We start from the raw sequence: 16563 nt of genomic DNA, 5'->3' as shown, positions 1-16563 counted from the left end.
GTCTTCCTGACTCAAATATTTCATAAAACCATAAACATACCATACAAGCCAGATTAAAACCAACATACATCTTTGCCTGATATGAACTGGTTTAGAATTATTTCCAGGCTCTCTCTCACACTGGCAATAATGGTTAAATTCTTACTAAGATCTGATTCTTGAAGAAAGTATTCAAAAACAAAACAAAACACCCACAACTCACAAATCCAGTCACCGACAGCATAATTGTTAAAAAGGCAATACTGTACGAGCATTTGTCATTGTTGATATAATATGATCCATCACACAGCTGTTACCAAATGGGGTTTAAGCTAAACACAGCAAAAGGTGAGTGAGAAATGAAGTTATGGTTGGAAGCCAAGGGGACTGGAGCTGGTGACAATGAGGATGAGGATGACTGTTCAGCAGACGTCCAGAGCTCAAAAGCAGAGATTATTAAACAGTCGCCTGCCGGTCAACTCAGGACCCTAAGTGAGTAAATGCAGCATCATCACAGAAATTTATAATAATAATAATATTTAAAAAACTGGAGCCCTGTAATGAGCTGCTGTTTAAAAAGCACAGCTCACAAGGGTTGGTCCAGATGAATGGGAACATGGTAGATGATAACTGGGGGTGAGAAACAACCAGCCTTTGTCTACCTTGAAGGCCAGTTGATGAGGGAGTGGGTGTCGCCTTCAGCATCAGTCTGGAGGAACCAATCAGTACTAAGTTTCGTCTTTGCACTGCACCAAGAGAAACCCAATGGGAAACGTGATTGACTGGGCAGTTGGGTCTGAATTCAGTGTTGAGGTCTTTTTCTTGAAGCATATAAGCCGAGACAAAACTATATTACACACTCCACTGACTTCACATTAAGACTGACTGAAGAGACACTGAGTTTAGCAATCAGCACAATCCCAAGAACACAAGTTTAACTCCCACACGATACATTTAATTGCCACAGTAAAAATATGAATAATAAGTCTCATATTTAAGGCTTGTTGAATTATGACCAATGGTCAGATAGTGCAGTTATATTACATCAGATCTTATTACATAGATGCTATCTATAGATACACTCATTTGTTGATAACACTGATGCTATCTGGAGAGAGGGCTCTTTAAATGTACGCCTCTGTAGCTGAGGTTTTATCTGCAGAAGCAGATATTCAAGGGAAATGCCATCTCACTCCACCAGAGCCAGATGAGTCATGCTGGCCCTCTGATGCTGAGTAAAGGCAAACAGTGTGAATTTTTCACTAAGCACAGATCAGAGTTCAGCAGAACTGGAAAAAATGTTGATCAGTTATAAATACATTAAGAGATCAACTGAAGAATGAAGGGAGGAAACAAAAATCAGTTTGTGAAGCAAATCTCTTTTTTAGGGATACAAGAACCTGAATTTAACAGCTCACTACACAACACAAAGTCATATCTGTTAGCCTTGGATTCAAGTGGGGAAACAGACCTGACGCAGGTCATGAGGTAGAAATGTTTTACTTGAGTAACTGGAGATTACAAATTACAGATAGTCTTCTGACTGGACCAATCAGTTTGGCTCTTCCTCAACTATAGCAAGCCTCATGTCTCTGTGTGGAAACATTTCAACTCCTAAGCAAATCGATAGTTGCAACAGAATTAATTTTGACCAGCTGACTGAATATTTAGAAACCTTAGACAGTCTACTGAATAAACTGCTAGCTTCCAGTACTGACACTTGTGGTTCTGTAAGAATAATAAGTTATCATCTGCGTATAAACGTATTGTGATTTATTGTAGATTATACACCTTTGATGAGGCTATTCTGTTGGACTGCTGCAGCGAGCGCCATTTGTGAAGCAAAGATGTTAAAATCCTTAAGATATCCACTTTATTGTACAGCACTTAGGAAAACACTACAACTTGATACTACTACAAAAATAACAAACTAAACTAAACTGTTAGTGGATAATCAGTGCAGCTCTGCACTTAGTTTGCAGAGCTGTGGCTTGGGTGGTAGAGTGGGTCTACAAACTGAAGGGTCACTTGATCCCACGCTCTTCCAAGTCCAGAATGCATGAGACTTGCAGTAGAAACTCATTTGTTGAGCTTGAGTGCTCAACTTTGTGGAAAGGCACTATATAAGTACCGTTACAGTTAATTGTTGTTTTGATTATTTTCTGTCACCAGTTCCAGAAAGTTTCAATGCTGATAAAGGAGATGAAAATGATCGTGCTGGAATAAAAGTGCATCAAGCTTTTGCTAATGATGACATTTGGGTTGCTCTGAACATTTCACTACAAGAGCTAAAACGTAGCATTTCATGTTAGTCTCCCACACATCCAATGAAAAAGGAGAGCGGAGACACTCCTATTTGCTTGTTTCTCCTCAGGGTTCACTGGTCTTGATCAGACCCAGCTGTGGGTCAGAGATGTAGCTGTGGAGTCACACTGAGCTGCCCAGTAACACAACACCCTCCCTGCACCATGGACACACATACAACCTGGCCAAGTTTTGAAACCTGAGAGGGAAACTGAGGAAAAGAAAGAGGGGGCGATGCAGAGGGGAACACAGATGGATTGGGAATAATGTCCCGGACGGATGTAGAAGCAAGGAATGCACCTTCATATGTTTGTTTGCAGTGGAACAGTGCAGGGCTGGAGCCTGGTCATGATCTGGGTTGGGCAAGAAACAGGGGTGCATACACGGATTCTCTCTTTTCCAACAGTTGTGGAGCTGAAACAACTCTTAGTACGTCCCCTCTAAAGAGCTGCTAGCTCAGGTGTTTTAATATTCGGGTGTCATTTTTGTCCTTTTAGCCACCATTTAAACATACAATTAAAGGATGGACTCACAACGACAGTGTTATCCATTCCTCCCCTTAGGCAAATGCAGTGTATCATTTTGGTGCACATGCTAAAGTACTATCCACAACTTAGTAAGAGATCCTCTGAATCTGAAAAATACCCCAATTTGTTCTTCAAGACATCCACCTGAAATCTCTAGAATAAACATACAGCACAGAACAGCACAGGCAGACTAATCTGCCCAGTTGTAGGTGACTGTGGGAGCTGGTCTGTTCCAGAATGAGCTCGGATTGCATGACCTTGTATCAAACAAGAGTCCTGCTAAGAGAACGACCTTGGACATGTGGAACGAACAGAGCAACAGTGACAGAAATAGATGGAGAGATGGATCCATCCTTTAAACACAATGCAGTGTGAACAGCTGTTAAAGTTCTGGTTCTGGTTCAAACCCCATGTTTGTATGTGAAGGGGATCTTGGGAGCTTAATGCAGAAAAAGCCTCCCGAAACAAGGGACAATTTATGTATAAAGTAAAATATGAAACCCCTCAAAAATCTGGAGTCACGTAGAAAACTCAGGGTTGTCCATTTTCAACCAAATCAAACTTAAAAAAAAGAAAACGGTTTGCTACAACAATGTGCTAATCTTGTTGTGACACCATTGTTACAATTTAACAATGGTGTCTCAGTTACCAGCAGAAAAACATGGATACATCTATGTTTCTGCAAATGCAGTGACGTCTGACCTTTTTTATTCCATGTTGTGTTGAGAGTGTTGCTGTGTTAGAGGGAGTACTGCACACTTTGGTATAAAATTTGATCTTTGCTTTTTTCAAAAACAAAAACAGTTAAAGTACCCCAAAAACTTTAGCAAAAGTGTATTTTACCATTGTTATGTATAAATGGATTTATTAAAATAAAAAAAGATCTACCCCCAACAAAAACAAAGATGAGAACAAAACACTCACCCCTGTCTGCTGAGGACGTTCTGGGCCTGCTGCTCAATGAATAGGTCACCAGGAGACGCACCATGTTTAGGCGAGGAGAGGGAGGGGTGCCTGCCTTGCTTGGGTGAACTGGGTGGTATGCCAGTCACTGTGTAGTCTTTTGCAGGCACCTTATTAGAGGAGGACGATGATGTCACATCCATGTATGAAGAGGAGGATGGAGGCTCAGGCGGAGCGGCCCTGCGCTGATTCTCCAGGTTCATCAGCCTCTCCCTCTCTGAGAACAACTCCACCCTGGTGTGACCAATATCACAGCCTGGGTCCGGGTAGCCGTGTGGCGGAGCTGAACGGCCTGCCCTTGGGCTAGTAGCTAAGGTACTGGTGTAAGCACTTAGGGTGATATCTCTGCCTTCCTCTCCCACCAGCTCCCCTCTATTACGTCTCTCTGAGCAGTCCGACTCTTTGTGAGAGCGGGGGTAGCGGGAGTGATGGTCCAAGTCGGGTTCCTGATCCAAAGAGATGCCGTAGCGTTCGGCCAGCTGCCGGCGCCGCTCTGCCTTGTAGCGGGCGATGCGTTCAGCCTTGGACTCCAACTCAGGAACACCTTTGGTCGGACCCGAAATGTGAACTGGCTCAGTGTGGATGAAGGACTGAGGCTCAGGCCTGCATCGAGCTCTGGACTGGCGCTCTGGAGCCATCAACTGCATTTCTGGGCTTTCAAATCCCTCCATGCCATAACGCTGAACGGTAACTGGTGCAAGAATAAACAAGTCATGTCTTTGTTGTGTAGAAAGAGACACGATAGTCTGTAGTACTGTTCTTGTCTCACCAGCACAGGGGTCAGAGGCCCTAGTGTATCGTGGAGTGTCCTCCTCCAGAAGCCGGTTGGCCACCAAGGTAGGCAGCAGAGACGGATGTACTTCACCCTCTATACCCTCCAAGCGCCGAGCAATGCGCTCCTTTCTAAGCACAGAAAGAAAGGGAAGAGTCATCTTTACACATTATTATCCTATGTAGTATTATCTTTATTACTGTAGCATATTTATAGATGCATCATTATCTCACCTGTTCATTTCCAAGTCACTTGTGCTTGTGGTAATGCCCTCAAATAGTTTCCTCAATTCAGAGACTTAACAAAAATAAATAAATAAGCAATAAAATCAGTACAGAATAAGCAGATCTAATTAAATGTTTAATTGGTCTAAGATGACAAATTTTGGATAGATTTTGGCTCACAGGAAATATTTGTAGACATGCTTTGGTAATCTGTAATATGAACACATACCACTGAGCTCACATATACATATTATCATAAAATGTTAGTTTGATTAAATCATTGATGTTATATGTTTAATGTTTCTGAATCATTTCCAAAATACTATTTTCCACTAATCGACACAAAATCTCACAAAACCAACTTACAATTTATGTTATTTAAAAAACAAAACAAAACAAAAAAACCCAGAAAAAAACCCCATGAATAAACCCTCCTGAGACCACTGGTTTAAGAGCCCTTATGAACTCGGATGAGTCTTACTTCTATCAGTGGTCCAAGCTGGTTTGAGTCCACCCATGAATCAATGAAATTACAAAAGCACACCCACCCGTCTATATATAGACTACACAAGTCAATGTCAGCATAAAAACCAACAGGATCGTCTGCATCTTATAAGACAGGATTGCAACAAGGCACAAAAACAGGAAAATTTCTAAAGGGGGGGAAAAAATTCTCAACCCATCAACGATAAAAGCTGGGAAGCACCTAAATCTGGCTGCCCAGACTTTGGTTATTTAAAATCTTACCAGAATCTATAGCAACAACAATTACCAAACACCAATGATCCCCATCTAATGGAGCAGAATGGCAGAAACCTCCAAAACAAAGGTTTGCCAAGTTTCAAGGATTGTTCTCAGGAAAGCTTCTGACATTTCACCATTTCACTTCAGAGATACTTCAGCCAAGGCAAAAACGTCTGCCTTTCATTTATTTACATAAAAAAAAGAAAAAACATAGTTTTGACTTTGTCAATGCAGAGCATTGTATTGTAAGAACTGCAGAGTAGGATGAAGCTGATCTGTGGAGTGATGGGTTCACCAAAGAAACAGCTGATTGTAATTATTGTAATTATTTGTCACAACATAAAAAGATGGATCCATCCACCCACTTCTGCTCCTCTAATCCAGGATCACTGCCGTTTCTCTGTACTTTATTTTTAAGAAAAGGTATATTTCAAATATTCAACACGTATTCTCTAGTGAATGAAGAAAAATCAAAAATCATATTCAAAATGTTTACTTTTGATTTGATTACTTACTATGTTACAAAAGTCCACAGAGTTTATACATGAGTCAGTTTATAAACAGCTAATCAAAAGCGTCTTCAAACTTATGTGTACATTCCAGTGTGAACCACTACAGGATCTTTATTGGAACTTACATTAAATAAACCCTGTCAAGAAAACAAGTGCAGCATAATAACAGCAGTTCATACATAACATTTTGCAAAGCTGGGCCTTGTAGAAAAACTGGTTTTACACAAATGTTGACTTAATTCCAACCTGGCAAACAAGCTGCTGTTACACAACAGCAACTCTGAAAAACTGTGGGAACATTGACAACGTCAGAGTCATTTTCAGCAAGAAATAATAAAAAAAAGTAAAGAATAAATAAATAAATAAATAAATAAAAATCACTTCACTCACCTTTGGGGAGATTGGCCAAGAGACTAACATCTATATCCTTGGCGCTTTTGGCTGGGTCGTCCTTTTCGTCACAGGAGAATTCTTTCTGGAAGCTGAGGGGTGCAGAAAAAATACCAACTCTTATTGAAACAGGGCTGAGCTGTGGGAAACTGGATTTGTTTACATTGTAAGCAGTTGTGAGGGGCTCACTGAATCAATCTGAATTTGATCAAACACAAATCACTGAACTATTTGCTAGAAGCGTGGTTGGTTTGAGAGGTGGTCAAGAATCTAATCAGTCAGTGGATTGCGGATGAAGCTACAAAAGTATGCAATTAATCATCCGAACTGTGCATTTGGAAGTGAGACTGTAAATTTCATCAACTTCTCCATCTCCAAATATTCATCTAGATATTAGACATTTCTGACCCGTTAACACCCCGAGCCTCGCAGATATGCAGCAAATTTCTCTGTCTCTCAAAAAAAACAAAACCCCCCCCCCCAAAACAACATATTGAAGTCATTTATGGATTTGATTCAAAACCACAAATTTGCAATATAGCTATAAAAGAGCTGGCAGCAGATTACTGCTGTGAGGAAACAGTCAAGAACTGGGAAAACCCAACTCGCTTGAACTCTGTGGCTGCTGTAAGGGACAGAAACCACGGAGTTGTGAACACCCTGATACACGCGTGCATGGTGGATCCTTTCTCATCACAACACAGGAACATCTCTTTTCATCACTACTTCTTCATCTTTAGATATGTTCACCATGCATGCAAAGTGCTTTCAAAACAAAACAAAATAACACCCAGATTTTGGGCATCGATGTGCCCAACAGTCTTATAAGTGTAGTGAAGGAAACTTCACAGATTAGAGTGTTAATAAGGAGGCCTGATGGTGTATTTGACAAACAGCCAACAACATTATTGAGCACAAGTTAGTTCCTCACCCATCTGAAGTACTGTCTTAATAAAGAAATTTACATTAAAGAGAATATTTTTTAATGTGATTCATGTATGAGGAAGAGAACACAGGTGTTTATATGTGGAGCTCTGATCATAGAAAGAGAGAGAAAAGAGAGGAGAGGGACACGGGAGAGACCACTGCAAAGGTTGCTTCTTAGTTCTAGAATGAAAAGAAAATAACGTCTCCAAGAGAGCCAGAGCCACTTTGTTTATGTGCAGCAGTCTGTATCAGCAAGTGCGTGTATTGATGAACAAGTAAAGCAGTGTTGTGCAATGTCATTGTTCCTATTCTTTATTGTATAGCATGGGAAGAGTAAGCAAACAAAACATGGAAAAAGGAAAAAGATTATCCCGGTTGTGAGGTTGACTTACGTTGCTGGATTTGTAATGAGAGGAACCCCTGATAACGGACAAGGTGCAACTCTTACAGTTCACTGTGCATTACCATCAGCAATTCTGCAGTATTCAAAGTAACTACTCTGCATACAGCACTGTGCCTTCAGCTAAATTCTTCACTCTTTCTCGAGGCTTTTAAAGTGTTTCTTTGCACTTTGGTTTGCTTTTTCACTCATTTTCAGCCCAGTCCTTCTACATGACCATCGCAAAGGAACGCTTGTTTGAGCCATTTAACACTGACCTAAGAATCATTAGAGCATAAAATGGGACCCAACTTAAGGGATAACCAGTGTTGGGTCTAGATAACAGACAACTTAAAGAACGAGCTTTAATTATTTATTTAGACAATTTACCATTAGCCTGTGGCAAAAACACATCATTCTTTTTAATTTCGTGACCTGAATCTATGAAAATGTTCAAGATAGCACAAGCATAAAATAGCATTTTTGCAGGAACAAGGTGAGAGCTATTAGCTGAACACGTGACATATCCTAGCATGGCGTTGGTATGCCCTTTAAAAACAAGAAAAAAGAAAATAAATTCAGCAAAGACCTAAAACAGGACCTGAGCGATGCATCTGGCCCTTTGGTTGATCCACTTCACTGTTCAGTGAAACCTCAGGCATGGCTGTCAAAAAAACGCTCTTAAGGAAGGGAAACAGGAAGGAAAGGCTGAGGTATGCCAAACTATACAAGGACTGGATTGAAAACCTGCGCCAACTGATGAATACAAATTTGAAATTTTAGGTCAAAATCTTTGTCAGTATGGAAGAAGTACAACAGTATCGATACAGCTACCTATAAAACTCCGAGTCTGTCATGGTTTGCGGCTGGATTTCAACCAGTGCTTGTTGGACAAAGGAATTTCATCCACCATGAAGTACTAGGTGTTTGATTAGAAATGGCTTCAGTGTTCAGCATTACAATGATCCGAAACACATGACATACCTGACACAAACACAAGGAAACACTATCAGTCATGGATTTGAGCTCCCCTGCAGGAGCATGATGCCTGTTTGCTACATTTCTAAGTAGCACCTTTACTTTTTAAAGGTCTTTTTGCACATCTTACCTCAATGCTCTCTTCTGTAGCAATCTGGGATTGCTTAGTTTAATGGGGTTCTCACTCCCAATTCCTGTGGACAGAAGAAAAGAGTAACATTTATTCATGTTCCACGGTCCATTAATTTCACTTTGAACCCGGGGTTGTGTCTTCAGATGAACAGATGATCAGAGCAGCGTAGGCATGTTAACGTGAAGCAGCTCTCTCTGCAGCTCCTTGGCACAGGACCACATTAATTAAGAGGCCTTCCACAGAGAAAACGAACAATGTGGAAAACAATCTACCTGTCCCACTGAATCATATCGCACAATAAGTAGTCTATGTTAGTTCTCACACACACACACACACACACACACACACACACACACACCATTGTTGCATTTATATTCAGACACACCGTCTCCTTCTTAAGCATCAGTCTATGTGTTGTGCATGAGATCATACATCAGAGCGTTTGACGGCCTGTGTACAGTGCAGTTTCACCACACATCAAAGTTGCAGTGCAGATGGGATCATTGTCACTGGGTAGCATTTCTACACTGCACCCTCCAGGAATACAGAGAGCACAGATAGTTTCCTCAGCCATCAGAAGCATAATGTATGATAAAACCTAATTACATACACAATCCAACTTTCTACAGTCTGGTGTGTATTAGGAAGAAAAATCAAGTCGGTAAACACGGGAACAATGTGGTATAAACACCTGCCTACAGAGACATACAGCCTCAGTACCCCCCCATCCCACCAAAATGGGGCATTAGTGGGTATTAAACATCACAACAGTCTCATGAGAAACCCAAGTTGTGCAACACATCCCTGTAGGGAACATCTATGCTTGCTATTTGCTCTAAACCTCAAACGTGCGGTTCTGGCTGCACTTGGACCTCTGAGTAGCCAGAGCTGTGCAATTTTGGGAGAAACATGTGGTCCTACTTCCATCCCCTCCGAGATCACCTCAAGGTCAAATCCCCCCACCCCATTAAACTTGCCCACTGCTCCACCCAAACTCCTAACATCTCCCCAGTGGCTACCCACCCCAAACTAACCCCCGCCCCTCCCTTCCCCATTCCAGATCTGTTAGTCCCTGTTAAAGATGTTTGGGTTGATGCTTTCAATCCCTCCTACTTAAGCAAAACATCATCTGAGACATTTGAGAAGAAAGGAGGCCTATTTGGAGAAGGTGGTGTGCGGGTATGGGTTTAGGGGTAGTTGAGTATTGTTTCAGCTGGATGGAATAGGGCTGCTGAAACACAGTGAGCCTTGAATGATAATCTTATTCAGAGTTGACTGCGTTTTCTTTTGACCAGAGTCAAAAAGATTAAGTCAACATCATTCAAGCAGGTATAAAGTCTCTTTACTGATCACACATAGATGAAGTTTAGATTTTATACAAGCTTAATTGCAACTTAATCTTTGGCAGTAACAGACTTTTGAACATCTAATTTTTGAGACCAGCAAAAGGTTGAGGAAGCTATTATTTCTTGATATTTCTGTGATATCATCTCAGACAGATTAAGGTCAGGACTAGGCCATTTTTTTTCTTAATTTAGTTGTGCTCTTTGGGTCAAAGTGTTTTCATCATTCCATTTTTTCCCCGAGATTCAGATCTAGAACTGATATCCTGGTTTTCTCCTATAAAAAGCTGAATCCATTGCTCCCTCGTGACTACGATGCTCCCTCCACCGTGCTTCACACTTGAAACGGTAAGGCATTCGTGTTCGGTGGTTTTCTCCTTTCAAACAGTATTTTTTTTTTTTTAAAGCTTAGCTATATGTCTAATTCATCTTGTATATGTTTATTTGGTTTGCACCTAGTATTTTTTAAATTACAGTTGTTGAGATTTCCATTAGCAATAGAAAATGAGACAGTCCTGAATTAAGCTTCTCACAACTTTGAGTTAAAGCTATAAATAAATGCAATAGAGAGTTTTCTACACAATGGAATGACCACTATTGACCAAACGTCAGCTACAAAGCAATACGCGATATTGATGATACACGAAGCAGTATCACTTAACATGTGGATGACTTTACAAATGTAGCCTTCTTTAAACAAGTAGTGTTGAATATTAGACTGCTGTACTGGAGGGCAGCCTTCCAGCTCTGGTCCAGATGCCAAACTAAACATGTGACTGTGTTGGGCTCAACTGTCACAGTTAGGTTCCAAAACTCTTCAATAAGTGAAGGCTTTGTTGAGCTCCACAGACCACAGCTAATAGCCATGTTGGAGACAATTGAGGTGAAGTGAAAGACAACATTTATCCAGAGCTAACAATTACAACTCCTCGTAATTTAAGTGAAATCGAAACCTTTGTTACTGGTAAAAAGCCAACGTGTGTCTTATATCCCACTGCTTGTTCAAGAAGCATAAAGAAAGAAAGTGATCATTTACCCTTTCTCCACAACTAATGCTATCTTTTACATAACCATACTAAATTGATACAAATTGTTGGGTGTTTTAATACAGACTACCACGGCCACAGCAACCACAAGATTACTTTAAAAACATCCACAATATTGCATCGCCATTTCATCTTTCTGTACTGTGATACCCACATGGAGCCATGAATGCCAGGTTAAAGGAGGTGAAGTCTGATGAAATCTAAAGATGTCTAATGCTGTTAATTTAATGAGTAAACTGGAAATACATGAGAATAAAGGAGTTAATTTACTAACATTTGGATAAGAAATAATAATAAAAAAATAATAATAATCAGGCTTGTTCGAAGGCATTTTTGAGGCTCAAAATGTGGTTTTAGTGCCAGGGCTACAGTTGGGTTATGGTTAGGTATAAGGTAAGGGTTAGACATTAATTTTTCATGGCTAGAGTAAGCATTGCCAATTAGATGTCCTCACTAAGATATGAAAGTGTGTGCGTGCGCGTGTTATGAAGCACACCGGTTTCAGTACTCGTCCACCTTACCCCAATTGTTCTTGGCATCATTCATGCTTTTCAGATGTCTATAATGTAAGTGGTCAGTGGATTTAAATGTTTAGGAATAACAAAACTGAAAAATATCTTAATTTCCATTTAAATTATAGTGTGAAACAAAACCAGATGTAAAGTTTAACTAGCTGCTTTTGCAAAAAATAACCCACGCCTTCTTACCCTTGGGGGCAGCCGTCTTATGCTATTGTGAAGTCTCAGACTTAATTCTTCACAAACCAGACCTGTACTCCTTTTACACCTCATATACTCTATATGCTGTGGCATGTGGTCCATCAGGAGTGACACCACCCTCCACCACCATCCCCACGGTTCCCAGAAAGGGCCTCAATTCATTCGTCATTCCAGACACAGGCATAAAAACCTCCACAAAGATCACAGATGTCCCACAGCCTTTGATGCTGGCTGTAATCTACAGAAACACTATGGCTGCTATAGCCGCAAGGGAATACGCCAGGAATTCCTCAGCACTGTGCCCCGTGTGTGTCGACGACGCTGTAAAGGCAGCTTGATGCAGATAAAACATGAGGATAAAATCATTTCACGATTCAGTGGAGTGTCATTGAGGTTCTGAAGTGTACAAGCCTTTTATGTGATGGTATCAAAGGTTGTTGTATAACACTGTCTGTTAACAAAGAAGCTAAGTTAACTTTGGAAAGGCTCTGATAAACTTGACAGTAACATGAGGCTAAAGCTCCATGTCTTAACCCACAATACACCCAGTGTGGCAGCCAAAGAGGCATCAGTGGCTGACCATATGTCTAATTTACGATCCAGGATTAACTTTGATTCCTGGGATTACAGCAGGCCCAAAAGTAACCACCCTTTATCTGTATGAATTACATCACACCTGAAGTGCCTGACATTTAAGTCTCAGCACCCCCCACCAATTTTCCAGTTGCCCACCGATTCTGTGTGCTGGGAGGCTCAAGCTGCAACTAAAGCCTCCACACTAACAGGAGCTTAAGAATTAAGGCATTGAGGGGGGGGGGGGGGGGGGGAAAAAAAAAAAAAAAAAAAACAGATGGAGAGACAGAAATTAGGTGAGGCCACTGCTACCAAACAGTGTTCTAAGCACAGGGATGCCACAATAAGCCAATTAGGTCTTAAACACTAGTATTAATGGTTATAAAAGCAGTTCAGCTGCAAAGTCTGAATGAAAGCGTACTTCTACAACCTAAACTCCTCAAACAAGCTTCAAAGCACATCCTCCTCCGAACAACACAAGACTATTCTGTATGCTCACATAAAAGCCTGACACTGAGGGCCACCTGCTGCAGATTCACATCCATCTTAACACAGACAAGCAGATCTAAACACTCAGGTGTCAGTTAGAAAATATAATGAGATGCATTCAGACAAACACAGGTATCAACTAGTGGCCAATCAGTGGGTGTATAAACAGGGGTGAAGGAAATAATGCAAAAACTGTAACGTAGACCTCAACACTGATAATATTAATCTGTGATGCCACATTGTCTCTAATGCCGAGTACTGACAGGTACAAACATGTCAGTACTTCTCACATGTTTGTACCTGTCAGGACGTCAGCCAGTGCTTCTGATATACACAATATGACATTTATATATTACAAAGCCATGAATAATTGGGTCATTTAGAGCACTAGACCAAGCTTTGCGTTCTATTCAAACCTTTCGAATTCAAAATTGTTGATTAATGATTGACAGCACGGTGGTTAGCACTGTTGCCGCACAGCAAGAAGGTCCTGTTTTAAGGAGGTTGTCGTTTTGAAATGGCGTTTTGCGATGTATTTGCTGGCTTTTCACTGAATGCTGTTCTTGTCCAGTTCACAAATTTCGTCTGAAAGAGCTGACCTTAAACAAGAAACTCAAGTTCTGAAGCAAAAATTTTAACAAAGTTTTTGCCAGCAGTGAAGTTGCAGTGTGCCCTCTGTTGGTCAACCTATGCAATGACCCTTTCATTTTTCAACTTTTATAAATGACAATACTGACAGATCAGACACTACTAGCTTCTCTGACAATTCGCTGTTATAAATGAAGGACATGTGTAGTGAAAACATTTAGTCAAATAAATTGTGTCAAGTACAAAAATATGTTGAAAGTAGATATTTCTGCAACACCCCATGTCTTGCTTAAAAATAGTTACTTTGTCCTGATTACCAGGTTCTCCTTTTCCCTGCACATGGAGACCGTCTTTAACAGCTTACTGAGCTCAGCTATTCACTGCTCTCTTATGACACAGTGCTTAAGTGCTATGCAACAGATCATATCCATACAGCATCTCTGTGTCCATCTCTCTATATCCATCTCTATCTCTATTTCTCCATATCTATCTCTGTATCTAGACTGAAAAAAAGAAAAAAAAAAAACCTACTGAATACTCCTAATGACCCAAATCCAAAGTCAGTAAATTTTGTTTAATTCAGTGCAAAACCATATACGCCTTCACAACACATCCATAAAACTACTTTTTCAAACGTCCAAGTAGGTATGGAGCCTTGAAATAGCTTCCTACATAAAACAGCCCCCTGCAGTATTAAGAATCCCTCATCTTTACATAGTGTCCTTGGAGGCTACAGCTGCAGTGCAAGGACAGCTGGCTGGAAAGCAGGACAGTGAGCAGAGAGGAAGGGAGTCTGCGGTTTGTTGCCTGCCAACTTCTACGAGCTTAGAGTCCCAACAGCCCAAACCAGAGTAACCTGTCCCCAAGCTCACTGCCTGAGCTACAAAATCTGAGCTGCAGAGCCCTAAGTCACTGCACTTACCTTGGCTGCAGAACTTGACGTGACTCAGGTAATTTGAGATCCATGGATTCCGGTACATTTTGGCAACAGAGTCAGGTGAGAGTTTAAGACAGAAAAGAAGTGAAAGACACGGGAAGACAGAACAGCTGACCGAGAAGTGATGCAACTACAAAAGTACTCCGTCAGTGCTCCGGGACAGGCAGAGAGGGAGGGAGAGGCGAGTCAGGTAGTATTAGAGAGAAGCAGGATAGAGGGAGGGAGGGGGAGAGAGAAAGATGTCCCAGCCACAGTACCAGCATAAGCAGTGGTGGTCCTGACAGGCAAACAGAGGAGTGCTCAAGCTTTTGCTGCACTACACCTCTTCTCAGATTCACTCCTCTGCTCTGGCTCCTCTCACCAACCAATGTGGACTAACCGGTGCCCGCAATAACAACAACCTGCAGGTCTAAAAGCTGCTCAGCATGGGCTAAGCTCATTAGCCAAGGGAGCAAAATTAGGCCCCTTCTCTACTGCAGACTGGAGCAAAGTGTCCTGCATGCTTCAGAGTGAGCCTCAGAGAAGAGAAAGAGAGAGAGAGAGAAAAAAACAAAACAAAACTGTGCATGCACGAGAGAGAGAGATAGTTATGCGAGTCCCACGAGAGCACTGCCTTCCCTTGGCTCACACACTCGAGTGGGATGCCAAAGAAACCGGTGCAGAGCGTCAGAAAAGGGAGGGAAGAGAAATAGTGCGGAGTCTGGAGAACGAGAGTGGAAATAATGAGGGCAGGAAGAGAAGACGAGAAAGTTCAAATGACCCTCTCAGTCTGATGAGAAATTCCAGTCATCTCTCAGCAGGGACAAAATAAAAGGAACAGCATGGAGCTAGGCAGAAAAAAAAAAAGCTGGGAAGGGCAAAGAGAAGGTACGAAAGAAAGAGCGAAACAAAGTCAGGAAAAGAACGAAGGAGCGTGCGAGCTGTAATGGGGGAAACAGAAATGTGTCTGCTCGTGACTAATGTTACCATTACACCAACAGTTTGCTTCTTCCTAGAACAACTAATAAGAGATGCAAAGGGAAGAGAACTAGGTTGATTTATTGATATCCCCACAATTCTCCTTTTAACACACTAATCAAACGTGTTTGTGTGATTCAAGCCCACATACACCAATGTTACACAGTGAGTCATGGCATGTAGAAACCCATTCTATTCTATTGTATGAATATGCTTTACGTGATTGCCAAGAACAAGACAAATGTGCTTGCACTCACACACCTCACCTATACGTCAATGTGACAACGACATGCTTATCACTGTAGTGAGAGGGCACTACAGGGAGGCTGGCACAGTGCCTGATGGTGCCTTTAACAAGATACTGTTGGGGGGGGGGGGGGGGGGGGGGGGGAGTGATGCATCTTATCTTTCTGCAGCACACAGAGAGAAAGCTGTCAGCGCCAAACACACAGCAGTCAACATAAAGCAGATCTTTTGGATGGAACCAGCCACAAATGTCAGTTTCTCAATTCAGTGGCTGAAAGGTGTCAAGGGGGGGGGGGGGGGGGGGGGGGGAATAAAAACCACCTTCTTTAAAATATATTCATCTCAATGGAGCTCTTTTAAAACTTCCTGCAAATCTAAACTAGGTTATTGGACTGTACCGAAAGCACAAACATGCATCCATCATAACATTTGACGAAGAACATAAATCAGCCTTTTCCCACCACCTTGGACTATAAAGGTGTGCTAAGATGTAACAGGACTGTCTGACGATGGTGTGTAAACTGTAGAGGTGGCATGTCTGGATCCCTCTCCAGGATGAGCTCATCTGGCTCAGCGTGCACACATCCATCACAGAGCTGCCAGTTCACACCGTGGCTGAGTGGGTGGAGAAAGCGCTACCTGCACGCAACGCTCAAAGTGTTACTTTCAATGTCAGTAGTTTCGCAGACTGACAGACACCTGACAACTGATGCAGTGTATTCATAAAATGAATGAGTTTGCATACAAGTGAATTTTACCTAAGGAGATAAAGGAGCTAGAGGACACCGATACTATCAGCCAAAGCTGGCCGTTAGCCGACCTTTAGCTACTGA

General features: G+C 41.6%; 1 protein-coding gene across 4 annotated transcripts in view; it reads right to left on the bottom strand.

Annotated features, from left to right (window-relative positions):
* Positions 1-15437, bottom strand: part of svila (supervillin a) — a 49183-nt gene extending 33746 nt beyond the window's left edge. The window contains exons 1-7 of one of the 4 annotated variants that reach the window (XM_086307321.1): positions 14513-15437; positions 8830-8893; positions 6416-6507; positions 4779-4842; positions 4543-4676; positions 3735-4464; positions 642-725 (exon numbers count right to left, since the gene is read on the bottom strand). In XM_086307321.1, coding sequence (XP_086163447.1) covers positions 642-725; positions 3735-4464; positions 4543-4676; positions 4779-4842; positions 6416-6507; positions 8830-8893; positions 14513-14570 — 1226 coding nt within the window. In that variant the 5' untranslated portion in view covers positions 14571-15437. The remainder of the gene's footprint in view (positions 1-641; positions 726-3734; positions 4465-4542; positions 4677-4778; positions 4843-6415; positions 6508-8829; positions 8894-14512) is intronic. The other 3 variants (XM_086307322.1, XM_086307323.1, XM_086307325.1) reach the window with 3 other exon arrangements.
* Between the last annotated feature and the right edge of the window lie 1126 nt (positions 15438-16563).

The sequence above is a fragment of the Aulonocara sp. 'chitande type north' Nkhata Bay genome, linkage group LG9, assembly GCF_057382095.1.
Source record: "Aulonocara sp. 'chitande type north' Nkhata Bay isolate Kocher_YH1m ecotype deep benthic linkage group LG9, A_spYH_male_GT1.1, whole genome shotgun sequence".
Taxonomy (NCBI): domain Eukaryota; kingdom Metazoa; phylum Chordata; class Actinopteri; order Cichliformes; family Cichlidae; genus Aulonocara; species Aulonocara sp. 'chitande type north' Nkhata Bay.
The sequence above is the reverse complement of the archived record's forward strand: the minus strand, read 5'-3'. Positions and strand labels throughout refer to the sequence as shown.